Source organism: Microcaecilia unicolor, chromosome 13, assembly GCF_901765095.1.
Source record: "Microcaecilia unicolor chromosome 13, aMicUni1.1, whole genome shotgun sequence".
Taxonomy (NCBI): domain Eukaryota; kingdom Metazoa; phylum Chordata; class Amphibia; order Gymnophiona; family Siphonopidae; genus Microcaecilia; species Microcaecilia unicolor.
In genome coordinates, this window is record NC_044043.1 from 32,206,649 (window position 1) to 32,225,083 (window position 18,435).

Consider the following 18,435-nt stretch of genomic DNA (forward strand, 5'->3'; position numbering starts at 1 on the left):
TACAATTTAACATAGAGGGACAGTCCCTGCTTAAAGAGCTTACAATCTAATAGACAAGTGAATGGTCAGTCCGATAGGGGCAGTCAAATTGGGGCAGTCTGGATTTACTGAACGGTAAGTATTAGGTGCCGAACGCAGCATTGAAGAGGTGGGTTTTAAGTAAAGACTTGAAGATGGGCAGGGAGGGAGCTTGGCGTAAGGGCTCAGGAAGGTTGTTCCAAGCATAGGGTGAGACGAGGCAGAATGAGCGGAGCCTGGAGTTGGCGGTGGTGGAGAAGGGTACTGAGAGGAGGGATTTGTCCTGTGAACGGAGGTTACGGGCGGGAACGTAAGGGGAGATGAGGGTAGAAAGGTAGTGAGGGGCAGCAGACTGGGTGCATTTGTAGGTAAGAAGGAGTAGCTTGAATTGAATGCGGTATCTGATTGGAAGCCAGTGAAGTGACCTGAGGAGAGGGGTGATATGAGTATATCGGTTCTGGCGGAATATGAGACGTGCAGCAGAGTTCTGAACAGATTGAAGGGGGGATAGATGGCTAAGTGGGAGGCCAGTGAGGAGTAAGTTGCAGTAGTCAAGGCTGCTATCATCTACGTCATCTAATATGATGCTGTGCGCAGAGTGCCATTTCTATAACGGCATCTTTGTGTGAAGATATAATTATAGAATAATGTTTGTTTGGGGTTTTTTTTGGAATAGTTTTGCACAAAGACTTTTTATAAGTTAGTTCTTACTAGGGAGGTAGAGGTTTGACAAATGATTATAACTTTGATGCAAAGCCACCGACTTGGAACAGCTGTGTGCTGTACATAACATAAGAACATAAGAGTAGCCATATTGGGTCAGACCAATGGTCATCTAGCCCAGTATACTGTTTCCAACAGTGGCCAATCCAGGTCACTAGTACCTGGCAGAAACCCAAATAGTAGCAACATTCCATGCTACAAATCCAAATCAAGCAGTTGCTTCTCCATATCTGTCTCAATAGCAGACTATGGACTTTACCTCCAGGAACTTGTCCAAACCTTTTTTAAACCCAGATACGCTAACCACTGTTACCACATCCTCTGGAAAAGAGTTCCAGAGCTTAACTATTCGTTGAGTGAAAAAATATCTCCTACCATTTGTTTTTAAAGTATTTCCATGTAACTTCCTTGAGTGTCCCCTAGTCTTTGTGCTTTTGCAACAAGTACAAACTTGATTTTCTTCTACTCATTCTACACCACTCAGGATTTTGTAGACCTCAATCATATCTCCCCTAATCCATCTCTTTTCCAGGCTAGAGAGCCCAAACCTACTACTACTACTACTTAACATTTCTAGAGCGCTACTAGGGTTACGCAGCGCATACCTCTTTAGCCTTCTCTCATACAAGAGGAGTTCCATCTCCTGTAAGAGGTCCTAAGGCTAAAGTACCTATATTGATGATGTCATCCTCCTTATTTTTGCAGTTTTTATGAGATTTGTTTTGTCCTCACTCACTTTCATGATTTTTGCTTCCCTTTTTTTTTGCTTAAGGTTATAGAATACTAGCATAAACTCAAATTTGATTCTGTCTCTTTGCTTTTTCTTCGCCTCCACTGGTTGCCAGTGGAGGGTAGGGTATTTTTAAAGTTTTATTGTTTTTTTAGTCAAGATTCTGCAAGGTAGTGCTCCACTGTATAGGTATGTCTTATTTGTTTTTGTTCCACTAAGAAGATCCTGGGCATTGTGGGAGACAAGTCCTAGAGGGACTTTTCTATTCACAAGTCCTAGAGGGATGAAATGTTTCCATTTATTGGAGTCCTTTTTTCATTTCAGCCCACAAGACTGAAAAACTCTTCCAGAAGGTCTATTATAAATTATAAAAAACATTTTGAAAGCTCTTAAAGACTTCTTTTATTTCAGAAATTTGTAATATGTCATTGATATGATTCTGTTGATGTCTGTTGTAATTACTATGCTGTGTTAGAGAGTGTTTTAATTTTGCTGGCTGTGCCTGGCTATTGTTGTAAATGTGATCTGCGTTGAACTAGTTTTTGGTATATGCAGAATATAAGATTAAATGCTATGCTATAACCCAAATTGGCATACCTAAATTTATGATCATTTATGCTGGGTCAATGGGAGGCGTAAATGGGCACACCTAGGTGCACAATACAAAGCAAGTAACTTGTGGAGGGGCATAATCGAACGGGGACGACCATCTCTAAGGGCATCCATCTCTAAGGACGTTCCAGCGAAGGGGCGGGAAAACCTGTATTATCGAAACAAGATGGACGTCCATCTTTCGTTTCGATAATACGGTTGGGGACGCCCAAATCTCAACATTTAGGTTGACCTTAGAGATGGTCGACCTAAATGTTGAGATGGTCGACCTTAAAGATGGTCGTCCCTGGTTTTCGGCCATAATGGAAACTAAGGACGCCCATCTCAAAAACGACCAAATCCAAGCCCTTTGGTCATGGGAGGAGCCAGCATTCATAGTGCACTGGTCCTCCTCACATGCCAGGACACCAACCAGGCACCCTAGGGGACACTGCAGTGGACTTCATAAATTGCTCCCAGGTGCATAGCTCCCTTACCTTGGGTGCTGAGTCCCCCAACCCCCCCCCCAAACCCACTCCCCACAACTGTACATCATTACCATAGCCCTTAAAGGGTAAAGGGGGGCACCTACATGTGGGTACTGTGGGTTTGTGGTGTGTTTTGGAGGGCTCCCATTTATCACCACAAGTGTAACAGGTAGGGGGGGTATGGGCCTGGGTCCGCCTGCCTGAAGTGCACTGCACCCACTAAAAACTGCTCCAGGGACCTGCATACTGCTGTGATGGAGCTGGGTATGACATTTGAGGCTGGCATAGAGGCTGGAAAAAATGTTTTTTAATTTTTATTTTAGGGTGGGAGGGGGTTGGTGACCACTGGGGGAGTAAGGGGAGGTCATCCCTGATTCCCTCCTGTGGTCATCTGGTCAGTTTGGACACCTTTCTGAGGCTTGGTCATGAAAAAAAAGGGACCAAGTAAAGTCGACCAAATGCTCGTGAGGGACGCCCTTCTTTTTTCCATTATCGGCCGAGGATGCCCATCTCTTAACCACACCCCTGTCCCGCCTTCGGCACACTGCCGACACGCCCCCGTGAACTTTGGTCGTCTTCGCGACGGAAAGCAGTTGAAGACGCAAAAAAAATTGGCTTTCGATTATGTTGATTTGGGCGACCTCGGGAGAAGGACGCCCATCTCCCGATTTGTGTCGGAAGATGGGCGTCCTTCCCTTTCGAAAATAAGCAAGATAGTATTCTAAAAGTTGCATATGTAAATTGGAGCCATGCTCATGCCTCTCCCATGCTATGTCCACATGTACAGCCTTGCAGTTACACGCTACAGCACTTACATGCTATTTTACAGAATGTGTAGTGCACATACATATACAAATGTACTTAGGGCCTTTTACTAAGCCGCGTAGGCGCCTACGCATGTCCAACAGGTGCCATTTTGGAACTACCACCTGGCTACCTCATGGCCCAGGCGGTAATTCCATTGTTTATGCACGTCCAGTGTGCGTGCCAGAAAATATTCTTTATTTTCCAATGCGCAGCGCTAACTGATCAGTAATTGGCAGTGTACACACGCTGACGATTACCGCCCTGTTATCACGAGACCTTACCGCTAAGTCAATGGGTGGCGGTAAGGTCTCAGAGCCAAAATGGACGTATGCCAATTTTTATTTTGCCGCACGTCCAACTTTGGCCCAAAAGGGCCTTTTTTACAGGCGTGCTGAAAAATGGATCAGCACGCGTCCAATACACACGCCTACACTAGCGCAGGCCATTTTTCAGCACACCTTAGTAAAAGGACCTCATAATTACTTGCATCCACTTATAGAACCACAGTAATACCTCAGTTTTCGTTGACTTCGGTTATCGTCGATTTTTCTGCAAAAAATTTGTCTCGGATTTTGTCGGTTGCCTCGGATTTCATCGGTGTGCCCATGTGACCTCGCTGCTAAGTTTGCGAAAACAAAGGGCGACCCACGCGCTCTCCTGCTCAGTGTGGCGTTGTTTCTCATTGTGTGAGCATCACCCCGCGCATCTAGCCAAAGAATTCCATTGCTTTCCAGTGTTGATTCATATGGAAATAATTGCCTTGGTTTTCATCGGTTTTGGATTTCACCGATTGTTTTCGGACGGATTATCGACGAAAACCGAGATATCACTGTACCTTTTCCCTGATTCTATATATGGTGTGCTTTGTAGCATGTGGCCAATTTACATGTGCTACTAAATTAAGTAGCAAGCCAATTATTCTTGATAATTGGTCGATAATGACCAATTATCAACACTAATTAGGCATCATTGGAATTTGTGCATACTTTTTAGGCATATTCTAAAAAGCGGTGTGTGTAAATTGCCATGTGTGCAGTCAAAAAGGGGGTGCAGTCATGGGAGAAGTGTGGGTGTGTCAGGGAATCTACGCATTTGGTTATAGAATTCAGGGGAGTGCACCTAGATTTAGGCACAGGCATTTACGCCAGCTATTCACTGGAGTAAATGGCTCTACCTAAATCTATGTGCGTCTACCTGGCCTATGCACTATTCCATAAATCACGTCTGAATGTAGAAGTGGCTTATAGAATACCACTAGGCACATGAACGCGCCTAGATTTTAGTAGGAATATGAACGCGCCTAGATTTTAGTAGGCATATTTAGAATCCGGCCCTTTACGTCTTTATAGGTTAATCTTCTCTCTCCAAAACAAAGACAGCGCTAAGTTCAAAGTAAAGCTGAATGTCTCAAACTGTTTATTCTGTCCTCACAGCATTTAATGGCATTGCATGCAGGTAAACTGAAATTTAGCCTGGCACATAAAGAGGGGCATAATCGAAAGGGGCGCCCAAGTCTTCCTGAGGACGTCTGGCGAAGGGGTGGGGAAACCCGTGTTATCAAAACAAGATGGGTGTTCATCTTTTGTTTCAATAATATGGTCGGGGACGCCCAAATCTTGACATTTAGGTCATCCCTAGAGATGGTCATCCTTAGACTTGGTCGTTTCTGATTTTCGCCGATAATGGAAACTAAGGACGCCCATCTCAGAAACGACCAAATACAAGCCGTTTGGTCGTGGGAGGAGCCAGCATTCGTACTGCACTGGTCCCCCTGACATGCCAGGACACCAACCGGGCACTCTAGGGGGCACTGCAGTGGACTTCAGGAAAAGCTCCCAGGTACATAGCTCCCTTACCTTGTGTGCTGAGCTCCCCAAAACCCACTCCCCACAACTGTACACCACTACCGTAGCCCTTACAGGTGAAGGGGGCACCTAGATGTGGGTACAGTGGGTGTGTGGTGGGTTTTGAAGGGCTCACATTTACCACCACAAGTGTAACAGGTAGGGGGGATGGGCCTGGGTCCGCCTGCCTGAAGTGCACTGCACCCAGTAAAACTGCTCCAGGGACCTGCATACTGCTGCGATGGACCTGAGTATTACATTTGAGGCTGGCATAGAGTCTGGCACAAAATATTTTTAAAGTTCTTTTTTGAGGGTGGGAGGGGATTAGTGACCACTGGAGGAGTTAGGGGAGGTCATCCCCGATTCCCTCCAGTGGTCATCTGGTCAGTTCGGGCACCTTTTTGTGCCTTGGTCGTAAGAAAAACTAGACCAGGTAAAGTCATCCAAATGCTCATGAGGGACACCCTTTTCTTTCCATTATGGGTCAAGGATGGCCATGTATTAGGCACGCCCAAGTCCCGCCTTTGATACGCCTCCGACACGCCCCCGGGAACTTTGGTCATCCCCGCGACGGAAAGCAGTTGAGGACGCCCAAAATTGGCTTTCGATTATGCTGATTTGGGTGACCCTGTGAGAAGGACGCCCATCTTCCGATTTGTGTCGAACGATGGGCGCCCTTCTCTTTCAAAAATAAGCCTGAAAGTAGACTTCCTTCTTACAAACAGATCAGCCATAGTGTGTCAGACCAATGGTTTATCCAGCCCAGTATCCTGCTTTGAACAGTGGTCAATGCAAGTCATAAGTACCTGACAGAATCCCAAAGAGTAGTAATATTCCAGAATCTCAAATAGTAGAAACATTCCATGCTGCCAATCCCAGAGACAGCCTTCCCCATTTCTATGGACTTTTCCGCCAGGAGCTTGTCCAAACCTTTTTTAAACCCAGATATGCTAACTGCAGTTACCACATTCTCTGGCAACAAGTTTCAAAGCTTAATTATTCATTGGGTAAAAACCTCCTGTTTCCATATAACTTCATTGTGTCCTCTAGTCTTTGTACTTTTTGAAAGAGCAAAAAATCGATTCAGCTCTACTCCACTCAAGATTTTGTAGACCTCAATCATATCTTCCCTCAGCCATCTCTTTTTCAAGCTGAAGAACCCTAACCTCTTTAGCCTTTCCTCATATGGGAGCATAAAGGAACAGAAGGGCACACTTCCCTGTAATTTATGCAGTTGCAAACTATGCCAAAATATTTCACAGGACCCCAAAGTCATCCACAAAGGAAAGATATTCAACATAAAGGGATCTTTCACTTGCTCATCTTCCAATGTGGTATATATCATTCAGTGTAAAAAATGTAACGAAGGATGCTATATTGGAGAAACAGGCCAGATGCTTAAGACAAGATTCAATTTACATAGACATCATATGAACAATACTGGTGCCAGCAGGGTTCCCACGCCTGTTGGTCAACATTTTACAGGACCAGGACACTGTACCAGTGACTTCACAGTGAGAATCCTGAAAGGTAACTTTAAAACCATACAAGAACATAAGACCTTTGAAGTCAGAATGATTGAATATTTTAACACCCAACAGAAAGGACTTAACAAGGATCTGGGGTTCCTAGCCCATTATAAACCATAAAGCTGTATGTCTCTGTTGATCACCCTCCCCTCACCTATCCACACCCATCCTGTTAGAATATCAATGATATGCTTTGATGTCCCCATGCATACTTCCTACCCACCCCCCTCCTCCCACCCCCCCTCCTCCCACCCTGTCAGACTGTCATAGTAATGCTTGAATGTTTTCACTTATATACACTGTCAGCTAGCACATTTGCTTATTTCCGATCTGACGAAGAAGGGCAACCTTCGAAAGCTAATCAAGAAATGTATTAAGTTATGTCCAATAAAAAAGGTATCATCTTATTTTCTTTTCCATGTTTTATTTTGTTTGATTTCTATTGATAACCTTAAGAGTGGACTAACACGGCTACCACACTCCTCTACTCATATGGGAGGAATTCCATCCCCTTTATCATTTTGGTCACTCTTCTTTGAACCCTTTCTAATTCCGCTATACAGTTAGATACAGTGACCAGAACTGAATGCAGTACTCAAGGTGAGGTTGTACCATGGAGCAATACAGAGGCATTATAGTATTCTTGGTCATATTTGTCAACCCTTTCCTAATAATTCCTAGCATCATGCTTGCCTTTTTGGCCACCACTGCACATTGGGGAGAAGAATTCAGAGTACTGTCTACAATGACACTTCGATCTTTTTCTTGGGTGCTGACTCCCAAGGTGGACCCTAGCATCAGGTAACTATGATTTGGATTATTCTTCCCAATGTGCATCACTTTGCATTTGTCCACATTAAATTTCATCTGTCATTTGGATGCCCAATCTCCCAGTTTCCTAAGGTCTCCCTGCAATTTTTCAGTCCGCATGTTTTGAATAGTTTTGTGTCATCAACTTCCACAATTGTATTGAATAAGTAAAAAGAACTGGAAAATATTTAACTGACTAAATGATTAAATGGAATTAAGAATATCAGTAATTTTAGCCTCGGCATCTTAAAGTTGTCAAGTTACAAATTCTCAAGGTATGTTTGCTGATTAAAATTGTCAAGTTAGAAGTACTCATGTTATGTTTGTTGAACTGCTGAAAGCTCTGGAAAGGCAAGCAGGCACAGGGTCTTTAGTGGCCTGGCCCACAAAAAAAAAATGGAGAATCTGCTTCACAGGAGAATTCCCATGAATCCCTGGCTCGTGCCTAAGGTCCACCTAGCAATCAGGAATTCGGATTCAAGTTTCAATCCTATAATCAAAGTAGATGTGGATTCATTACATTATTACATTACATTCAGCCTTTTATCCCTTATAACACCTTTACAGTTCTAAGCGGGTTACAGATAGCAAGAAAACCAGAACATATTTCTGGGAAGATAAATTAGTGACGCAGAAAAGCTAATCATGTTACAATTTTTTAAAATAAAAAACGCTTTTATATTTTCCCTAAAAGAGAGATATGATTGAGAAAAGGTATTCTTTACTGCCAGCAGATGGCATCATAACATATTAACAAATGCTTGGAGAACACTGATTTTATAGAACATTAAGAGGTCCTTTTAGCAAGCTACAGGAAAAGGACCCTGCGGTTGTGGTGAGAGCCATTTTTGCTGCTTGCCAGGGCCCTTTTTAACACAGTGGATAAAAAGCCCCTAAAAAAGACTTAGCCATGTGGTAAAATTATTCTTCCCTATGAGGGAAAGACTTAACCCTCCATTGCCCCATGTAAGCCGCATTGAGCCTGCCATGAGTGGGAAAACGCAGGGTACAAATGTAACAAAAAAAAAAGAGTCTTTCCCTCATAGGGAAGTCGTCCCTTCCCCTTTATAATTTTTGTCACCTTTCTCTGTACCTTTTCTATTTCCATTATATCTTTTTTAAGATACAGTGACCAAAATTCTGTACAATATTCAAGGTGTGGTCGCACCATAGAGCAATACAAAGGCATTATAATATTCTTAGTTTTGTTCTCCATTCCTTTTCTAATAATTTGTATTATTAAAAACTAGTAAAAAAGGCCCATTTCTGACACAAATGAAATGGGCACTAGCAAGGTTTTCCTCGGAGTGTGTATGTTTGAGAGAGAGAGAGTGTGTGTGAGAGATGGAGTGTGTGTGTCAGGGAGAGACAGAGACAGAGTGTGTGTGTGTTTGTGTGAGAGAGAGAGTGTGTGAGAGACAGAGAGTTTGTGTGTGTGAGACTGTGTGTGTGTGACAGAGAGAAAGAGTGTGATAGACAGGGAGTGTGTCAGAGAGAGTGTATGTGAGAGACAGTGAGTGAGTGTGAGCCCCCTCCCCACCTCCCTCTCCCCTGCCTCTCCTCTAGCCATTCATGTCCAGTGACCCTCCTCTCCCCCTGCCCCCCCTGCAGTCACCCCATGTCCAGCGACCCTCCCCTCCCCCCTCCAGCTACCCATGTCCAGTGACCCTCCCTTCCCCCCCAGCGCATCAAACCCCCTCGCCACCCGCAGCTGCCAGTGGTAACGCTGTCTGGCCACTGCTGCTTCTCCTGTCGAGCAGCAGCTGTTGGTGGCGAGGGGGTTGATGTGCCTGGGGGGGAGTGTTGATGTGCCAGGGGGAGGGGGTGTTTGATGTGCCGGGGGGGGGGGGGCTTGGGTGATGCACCGAGGGGGGAGGTTCTGTGGTGCCACGCTTGTAGTTTTTTGATGCGCTGCTCCCTGCCACTTGCTCCGAAGTGGCAGGGAGCGGCGCACTGACAGCTGATTCCCAGGCAGGGGTGGAGCCTGGGAATCAGCTGTGAGTGACGTCATCCTGGCTACGGAGCCTAGCTTAGCAACTCCAGGAGCCACGGACACAGGCAGTCCCACATTAGAACGTTGGTGGTGAGAATTATTATATAGAATAATCATAATATATTAATAATAATAATTATTATTATTATTATCATATCTCTGTTTGAATTTCAGTGCTATTAAATGTGTATATTTTTGATAGTGTTTCAAGGTAGTTCTGTTATTATGTTTCAATTTGCTTTGGGTGAATCTCTTCCTAAAGGCAGTTAATAAATCCCAATGAATGCGTGAATAATTTTTAACATTCTGTTTGCTTTCTTAACTGTTGCTGCACACTGAGCAGAGGGTTTCAACATATGAACAACGACATCTAGATCCTTTTTCTTAGGTAATGACTCCTAATGTGGAATCTTGCATTATGTAGCTATAGTTTTGCACTTGCTCACGTTGTAGACAGTACGCTGAATTCTTCTGCCCAGTGTACAGCAGTGGCTAAAAAGGCAAGCAGGATGCTAGGAATTATTATGAAAGGGGTGACAAATAAGACCAAGAATACTATGATGCCTCTGTATCGCTCTATGGTGCAACCTCACCTTGAGTATTGCATTCAATTCTGGTCACTGTATCTCAAATAAGATATACAGTGGTGGAAATAAGTATTTGATCCCTTGCTGATTTTGTAAGTTTGCCCACTGACAAAGACATGAGCAGCCCATAATTGAAGGGTAGGTTATTGGTAACAGTGAGAGATAGCACATCACAAATTAAATCCGGAAAATCACATTGTGGAAAGTATATGAATTTATTTGCATTCTGCAGAGGGAAATAAGTATTTGATCCCCCACCAACCAGTAAGAGATCTGGCCCCTACAGACCAGGTAGATGCTCCAAATCAACTCGTTACCTGCATGACAGACAGCTGTCGGCAATGGTCACCTGTATGAAAGACACCTGTCCACAGACTCAGTGAATCAGTCAGACTCTAACCTCTACAAAATGGCCAAGAGCAAGGAGCTGTCTAAGGATGTCAGGGACAAGATCATACACCTGCACAAGGCTGGAATGGGCTACAAAACCATCAGTAAGACGCTGGGCGAGAAGGAGACAACTGTTGGTGCCATAGTAAGAAAATGGAAGAAGTACAAAATGACTGTCAATCGACAAAGATCTGGGGCTCCACGCAAAATCTCACCTCGTGGGGTATCCTTGATCATGAGGAAGGTTAGAAATCAGCCTACAACTACAAGGGGGGAACTTGTCAATGATCTCAAGGCAGCTGGGACCACTGTCACCACGAAAACCATTGGTAACACATTACGACATAACGGATTGCAATCCTGCAGTGCCTGCAAGGTCCCCCTGCTCCGGAAGGCACATGTGACGGCCCGTCTGAAGTTTGCCAGTGAACACCTGGATGATGCCGAGAGTGATTGGGAGAAGGTGCTGTGGTCAGATGAGACAAAAATTGAGCTCTTTGGCATGAACTCAACTCGCCGTGTTTGGAGGAAGAGAAATGCTGCCTATGACCCAAAGAACACCGTCCCCACTGTCAAGCATGGAGGTGGAAATGTTATGTTTTGGGGGTGTTTCTCTGCTAAGGGCACAGGACTACTTCACCGCATCAATGGGAGAATGGATGGGGCCATGTACCGTACAATTCTGAGTGACAACCTCCTTCCCTCCGCCAGGGCCTTAAAAATGGGTCGTGGCTGGGTCTTCCAGCACGACAATGACCCAAAACATACAGCCAAGGCAACAAAGGAGTGGCTCAGGAAGAAGCACATTAGGGTCATGGAGTGGCCTAGCCAGTCACCAGACCTTAATCACATTGAAAACTTATGGAGGGAGCTGAAGCTGCGAGTTGCCAAGCGACAGCCCAGAACTCTTAATGATTTAGAGATGATCTGCAAAGAGGAGTGGACCAAAATTCCTCCTGACATGTGTGCAAACCTCATCATCAACTACAGAAGACGTCTGACCGCTGTGCTTGCCAACAAGGGTTTTGCCACCAAGTATTAGGTCTTGTTTGCCAGAGGGATTAAATACTTATTTCCCTCTGCAGAATGCAAATAAATTCATATACTTTCCACAATGTGATTTTCCGGATTTAATTTGTGATGTGCTATCTCTCACTGTTACCAATAATCTACCCTTCAATTATGGGCTGCTCATGTCTTTGTCAGTGGGCAAACTTACAAAATCAGCAAGGGATCAAATACTTATTTCCACCACTGTAGCAGAATTAGAAAAGGTACAGACTAGGGCGACAAAAATGATAAAGGGGATGAGATGACTTCCCTATGAGGAAAGGCTAAAGCGGCTAGGGCTCTTCAACTTGGAGAAAAAAACGACTGAGGAGAAATATGATAGAGGTCTATAAAATAATGAGTGGAGGAATGGGTAGACGTGAATTGCTTGTTTACTCTTGCCAAAAATACTAGGACTAGGGGACACACAATGAAGCTGCAAAGTAGTAAATTTAAAGCAAATCAGAGAAAATATTTCTTCACTCAACATGTAATGAAACGCTGGAATTCGTTGCCAGAGAGTGTGGTAAAAGCAGTTAGCTCAGTGCGGTTTAAAAAGGTTTGTATATTTCTGGTTTTAAAAGGGGAAAAAATGAAATCAGGTATATTACTTTCACTAATATTGGACAATAAGTATGTTTCCAATGAAATTGACGGGCTATGCACCGTTATGGTCTTGAAGAAACCAACCAGATGATCAATGTGGAATAATGATTTAGATAAATAATAACTGGGGATAATCGGGTTAATACCACGTTTTCTTTGTTTGCTGTTGTTTAAATTGATCTCCTTGTCTTGTTTCACTCTCCCTATTTATTTTGTGGTCTAAGAAAGAGAAAGATTGTATACAATCCATTTATCTTGTTGAGATTGTTTTCTTCTAATATTGTTTTAATGTACAATCATCTCTGTTTTACTGTTTTGCAAGTGATCCTTGTAAAATGAAAAAAAATTATAAATAAATGATTAAAAAAAAAGGTTTGTGATGTCGGGAGTTCCAAGATGGCCGCAGTCCATTGAGGCGCTGTAAGTCGCGCTTTACTTTTGTTCTTACAATGCCTAAACGACGAGGGCGAGTAGCAGCCAGAGCCCCGCTAGCTACCCCCTCTTTACCTGGTCCAATTGACCGCTTCGTTCGACCTCAGAGTGTTGCATTTGAAAGCGGGACGCCGCCAGTTGGGATGTCCGGCGAGTTAGGAGATTCGGTCTCCCCTGGCTTGGAAACCACCCTTAGCCCCGCTATGCGGACTCCGCCTCCCCAGCCGGTTGGAGCAAGCTCCTTTCTTGCTGACTCGATCGGGTCTCCCAACGAAGATGTGAGGGACCCGGAAGGAAATCGAGTGGAGAGCTCATTTTTATCTCAAGCAGGAGAAATGCTGCCTTCGTGGAACGCGGGGAGAGGTATCGAGGAACAGAGAGAGTTCCATGCGTTGGTTCCTGAAAGGTTTGAAATGCCTAAAGAATTAATTACTAAACCAAAAGAGGTTACTTTGGATAAATTATGGGACTTGGTTTCTGCCCTGGGACAAACTTTTTTGAAACAGACAAACGAGATTGTTCCAAAAGTAAATTTATTAGAGAAAGATTTGAGACAACTGGAGGGAAAAACTAAAGAAATAGACAATAAAGCTGAAAAGGCTGAGCAAAAAATTGAAAAATTGGAAACATTACAACCTCTGATGATAAATGACTTGGCTAATCTTCGGAAAAAGATGGAAACATTTGATAACTATACCAAAAGTCATAATTTAAGATTTGTAAACTTTCCCAGGATCCAGACAACACCTCCTCTTGATATGTTAAAGAGATATTTCCGAGATGTTTTGAATGTAACAGATCAGAATTTACCACCATTTACCTCTGTTTATTATGTCCCAGGAAAAGAGCTGAATCAAATTCCTGAAACCCCATTAGATGTATCACTATTGCTTGAGACCTCTGATTCCGAGCAGGCAACGCCCGCAACTTTGGTTGCTACCGTTGCTTTGCTGCCGGACAAGGGTTGGATCTTCCGTCTTTTCTTTCGTAATAGAGAAAAACCCTTTTTGGGTTATAAGATATTATTATTTCCTGATGTCTCTAAGGAGACAAGAAAACGGAGGAAACAATTTTTGCTCCTGAAGTCTGGAATAATGCAGTTGGGGGGTACCTTTTTTTTAAGATACCCCTGCAAGTGTATAGTAAGACTTGATGGAAAGAAATATGTGTTCACAGAACCTATGCATGTATCTGCTCTTATAACTTCGAGTAAAAAGGACAACGCTTAAATATATAAGTAACACACCTCAATGGTACTAGCTTAATCCTGTTATTTTTTATAATTTGATTAGATTCTCCTTGTATTCCTGAATCTTGGATCTTCAGTTTATGGACTTGAGTAGCAATTATTTCCTTTAGATTGTTTAATCTTTAGTGTTATGTTATATGATACCTTTTTATGTTCTTTTCCGAACAAGATGTTTTCTTGTGTTTTTGATGAAAATGAATAAATAAAAAAAAAAAAAAAAAAAAAAAAAAAGGTTTGTATAGCTTCCTAAAAGAAAAGTCCATAAGCTATGATTAAGATGGACTTGGGGAAAATCCACGGCTTGTTTGTAGAATAAGCAGCACAAAATGTATTGTAGTGTTTTGGGATCTTGCCAGGTACTTGTAACCCGGATTGGCCACTGTTGGAAACAGGATGTTGGGTTTGATGGACCTTCAGTCTGTCTCAGTATGGCAACACTTATGTAATTATGCACCCCAGCTTAGTTAAAGCCCCTCCCCCCCAAGGCATGAGCACTTACGTGCTGGTGCAAATGCTTGTGCCTGGTTTTGGGAGGTATGCATGGAAAGTATAGTAAGTAGTCTATTAGTTACACGCATAACTGTGCACCCTGTACTCGATCAGCCCACCTGCAAACAGTGTGTTATTGGAGATGTGTCCAGTTTCAGAATAGCGCTTAAGCAGAATATTGGCAAAACCTTGCACGGGTATATGCCAGTATTCTAAACATTTATCAGATTGACCAAAGCAATTTAACCTCCCAGAAATGGCTCCTGGCTGGTTAAATCACCTGCTCGGGGCTGACGGGTCATTTTCAGTGGCACTTAACTGATTAGCCCTGCTGAAAATGTCTACTTAGCACCTAATGCAAAACTGGCTATTTTGGGGGCATTCCGGAGGCAGAGTCATCACTTGGCCGGTTAATTGCCGATATTTAGCACCTAACCAGCCAAATTAACTGCATTAATTAGGACCATGTAAAAGTCAGTCTTATCTTTTTGTGGTAACCCATAGTTGGTTAAGTGCTGAATATTGCGTTAGCCAGTTCCATAAACCCAGAAATTCAGGGGCCCTTTTACAAAGAAAAGGTAGGCTCTATGCAAGAGCAGTGTGCACCAAAATGAGACTACCACCAGGCTAGCATTCCTCCCTGGCAGTAATTTTGGATTTGGCGTGTGCCCATAACACCATGACAAATTATTTGTTTATTTCCTACCTCACCTGGCATTTCCGGCATTAATTGGCAGTTGGCACGTGCTGACCGGTCACCGCCTATGTAGTGCGTGAGCCCTTACCGCTAGATCAATGGGTGGTGTTAAGGGCTCAGCCCGTGAATAGGCACATTTCACCACAGGCACTTTTCCCAGCCCATTGAAAAAAAAAAAGCCCCTTTTCGCAGACACGGTAAAAACTGGCCTGGCACGTACCAAATACACATGCCCACATTACCCCAGGCCACCTTTTTCCACACCATAGTAAAAGGACACCTCAATGCTGAAACCCAGACATGGCCCTGCATTGAATGTTCGCTCATAACGCCTGCAGGGGTCAGTAAAATGCTGGCTGAACATTGACCCCTCCATGTGTAACTGGTGCAAAAATATTAGTTCCTACTTTATAGAACTATCCCCATAGCAGTCACATCCACTTATGCAGCTGATACGAAAATCACCTCCTTAAAATACCAATGGCTACAGTTACTAACAACACCATGGCAATAACACACGTTAAACACCATTAATGTTCTTTACTGGTAAATATGTCCCATTGCATAAAATGGAACCCATGCTAAATAAATAAATTATTTATTTAGATTTTGCTCACATCTTTTTCAGTAGTAGCTCATGGTGAGCTACATTCAGGTACACTGGATATTTCTCTGTCCCAGGAGGGCTCACAATCTAAGTTTGTACCTGAGGCAATGGAGGGTTAAGTGACTTGCCCAAGATCACAAGAAGCAGTAGTGGGATTTGAACCAGCCACCTCGGGATTGCAAGACCAGTGCTCTAACCACTAGGCCACTCCTCCACAAGCAACATGCCATGTAGAAGCCTGCCCTTGCAGATCAGCAATGCGGCCGCGCAGGCTTCTGTTTCTGTGAGTCTGACTCACAGAAATAGAAGCCTGTGCAGCTGTGTTGCTAATCTGCAAGGGAGGCTTCTACATGGAATGTTGCTAGTGGATTAGCAACATTCATTCCGTGTAGAATCTCCAATAGTAGCAACATTCCATGTAGAATCTCAAATATTTATTTAGATTTTGCTCACACCTTTTTCAGTAGTAGCTGAAGGTGAGTTACATTCAGGTACTCTGGATATTTCTCTGCTCCAGGAGGGCTCACAATCTAAGTTTGTACCTGAGGCAATGGAGGGTTAAGTGACTTGCCCAAGGTCACAAGGAGCAGCAGTGGGATTTGAACCAGCCACCTCTGGATTACAAGACCGGTGCTCTCTAACCACTATGCCACTCCTCCAAATAACATGCATTAATGGATGCCAACTCACAATAGAACAGTAGTATCTTTTAGTAACTCCTATTCCAAGTTAACGATGTTTGTATTGCACCTTATGAAAACAAGGTTTCTTAACTGTCATCTTTACTTACGTTTTTTTCCATTCTCTTTTCTTCAGTACACTCCCAGAAACAGAACAGACAGACCTGTGTCCGGAAGAGCCTTATATGTGCATTTGCCATGGCCTTTATCATAAGCGTCATGCTGATTGCAGCTAATCAGATTCTCCGAAGCGGCATGGAATAGTCTTTCGCCGAACCACTGTGAGCAAGTCTTAACAATGCACGCACATGATATTGGGCGAACTCCTTTCTCGAATTTTTGAACAGAAAACTCGATGCCTAAAGAGCGGTTTTGCAAGCGAACCAAGGCCAGCAACCGTTAACACGTCTTGTGGACCAACTCCATTTTTTTTTTTGCAGGGCACACAAAGGGCTGTCTTAATGCTTTAACCGTTTTGTTCCCTAATGCAATAAAAATACAAGACTTCTGAATTATGGCTTTGGATATCAGTGATAGATTTGAGAATACTAAGGATAATCAAAAAAATACAATTAAGCACTGGCATGCATTTTTGCATGGTTGCTTTTTAAGGCCGGAGCTAACGGACTCTAATCTTTGAGCATATGGGAGTTAGCCAGGAGATAGCCACAGGATAGATGTTACAGTTCATGTCACTGGACAGTGAATTGCTTGTCTTCTGGTCTTTTCCTGAAAAGAACTGTTTCTGGCATCTTGAAATAAGCAAAGGATTTCTCTTATCAGGACACCTTTGAAACTGGAGAAATATGTTCCCGTAAGCTGAATATCATATTGAGTAAAGCTTGCATTGGAAGGAAGAATTGTTTCCATAATTGGAAAGCTCTTATAAGAAGATTTGTTTCCCATAATAAGCAAATAATGAAACACTCTCATCAGCATACAGTTCTCTTAGGTCAACCTGACTATTTTGCAGCTTTGAAAAATGTTAATATTTTGCTTAGAAGTTTTATTTTTTACATGTTTTTGATACCAGGGCTATGTTGGCACAACGTTGATTTTTGCCAGTTTTATTTCTGTTCTACAGCCCCAAGTTTTTCCAGGTTGGATTTATAGAAAAACTCTATACTATTTTTTGCTTACTTAGGTCCCTAAGCAAAAATCTTCAAGCATGAGTTTCAAATGTAAATAAAATGATAGCGCTGTACATCCTGCAATTCTAGAAATAAAACTGTATCTATAAAGTAACAGATATAAAGGTTTATGACTGTAGAGCACTGTAAGAAGTAGGGCATTAGGAGATTTATATAACTTACTCTCAGGGGCATTTTCGAAAGAGAAGGGCGCCTATCTTCCGACACAAATCGGGAGATGGGCGTCCTTCTCTCAGGGTCGCCCAAATCGGCATAATCGAAAGCTGATTTTGGGTGCCCTCAACTGCAGTCTGTTGCGGGGACGACCAAAGTTCACGGGGGGGGGGGGGGGGGGGGGGGGGGGGGGGTGTCGGAGGCGTAGCGAAGGCAGGACTGGGGCGTGCTTAAGAGATGGACGTCCTCGGCCGATAATGGAAAAAAGAAGGGCGTCCCTGATGAGCATTTGGTCGACTTTACTGGGTCCCTTTTTTTTTCCACAACCAAGCCTCAAAAAGGTGCCCAAACTGACCAGATGACCACCAGAGGGAATTGGGGATGACCTCCCCTTACTCCCCCAGTGGTCACCAACCCCCTCACACCCTAAAAAAAAATTAAAATTTTTTTTTGCCAGCCTCAAATGTCATACCCAGCTCCACGACAGCAGTATGCAGGTCCCTGGAGCAGTTTTAGTGGGTGCAGAGCACTTCAGGCAGGCGGACCCAGGCCCATCACCCCCCTACCTGGTACACTTGGGATCTTTTTCTGAAGTCCACTGCAGTGCCCCCTAGGGTGCCCGGTTGGTGTCCTGGCATGTGAGGGTGACCAGTGCACTACGAATGCTGGCTCCTCCCATGACCAAATGTCTTGGATTTGGTCGTTTTTGAGATGGGCATCCTCTGTTTCCATTATTGCCGAAAACCGGGGATGACCATCTCTAAGGTCGACCTAAATGTTGAGATTTGGACATCCTTGACTGTATTATCGA

At 43.6% G+C, this 18,435-nt stretch overlaps 1 protein-coding gene across 1 annotated transcript in view; it reads left to right on the plus strand.

Annotated features, from left to right (window-relative positions):
- Positions 1–16,584, plus strand: part of CALN1 (calneuron 1) — a 195,536-nt gene extending 178,952 nt beyond the window's left edge. The window contains exon 5 of the mRNA XM_030185817.1: positions 16,457–16,584. Within this exon, the coding sequence (XP_030041677.1) occupies positions 16,457–16,584 (128 nt within the window). The remainder of the gene's footprint in view (positions 1–16,456) is intronic.
- The last annotated feature ends 1,851 nt before the right edge of the window (positions 16,585–18,435 follow it).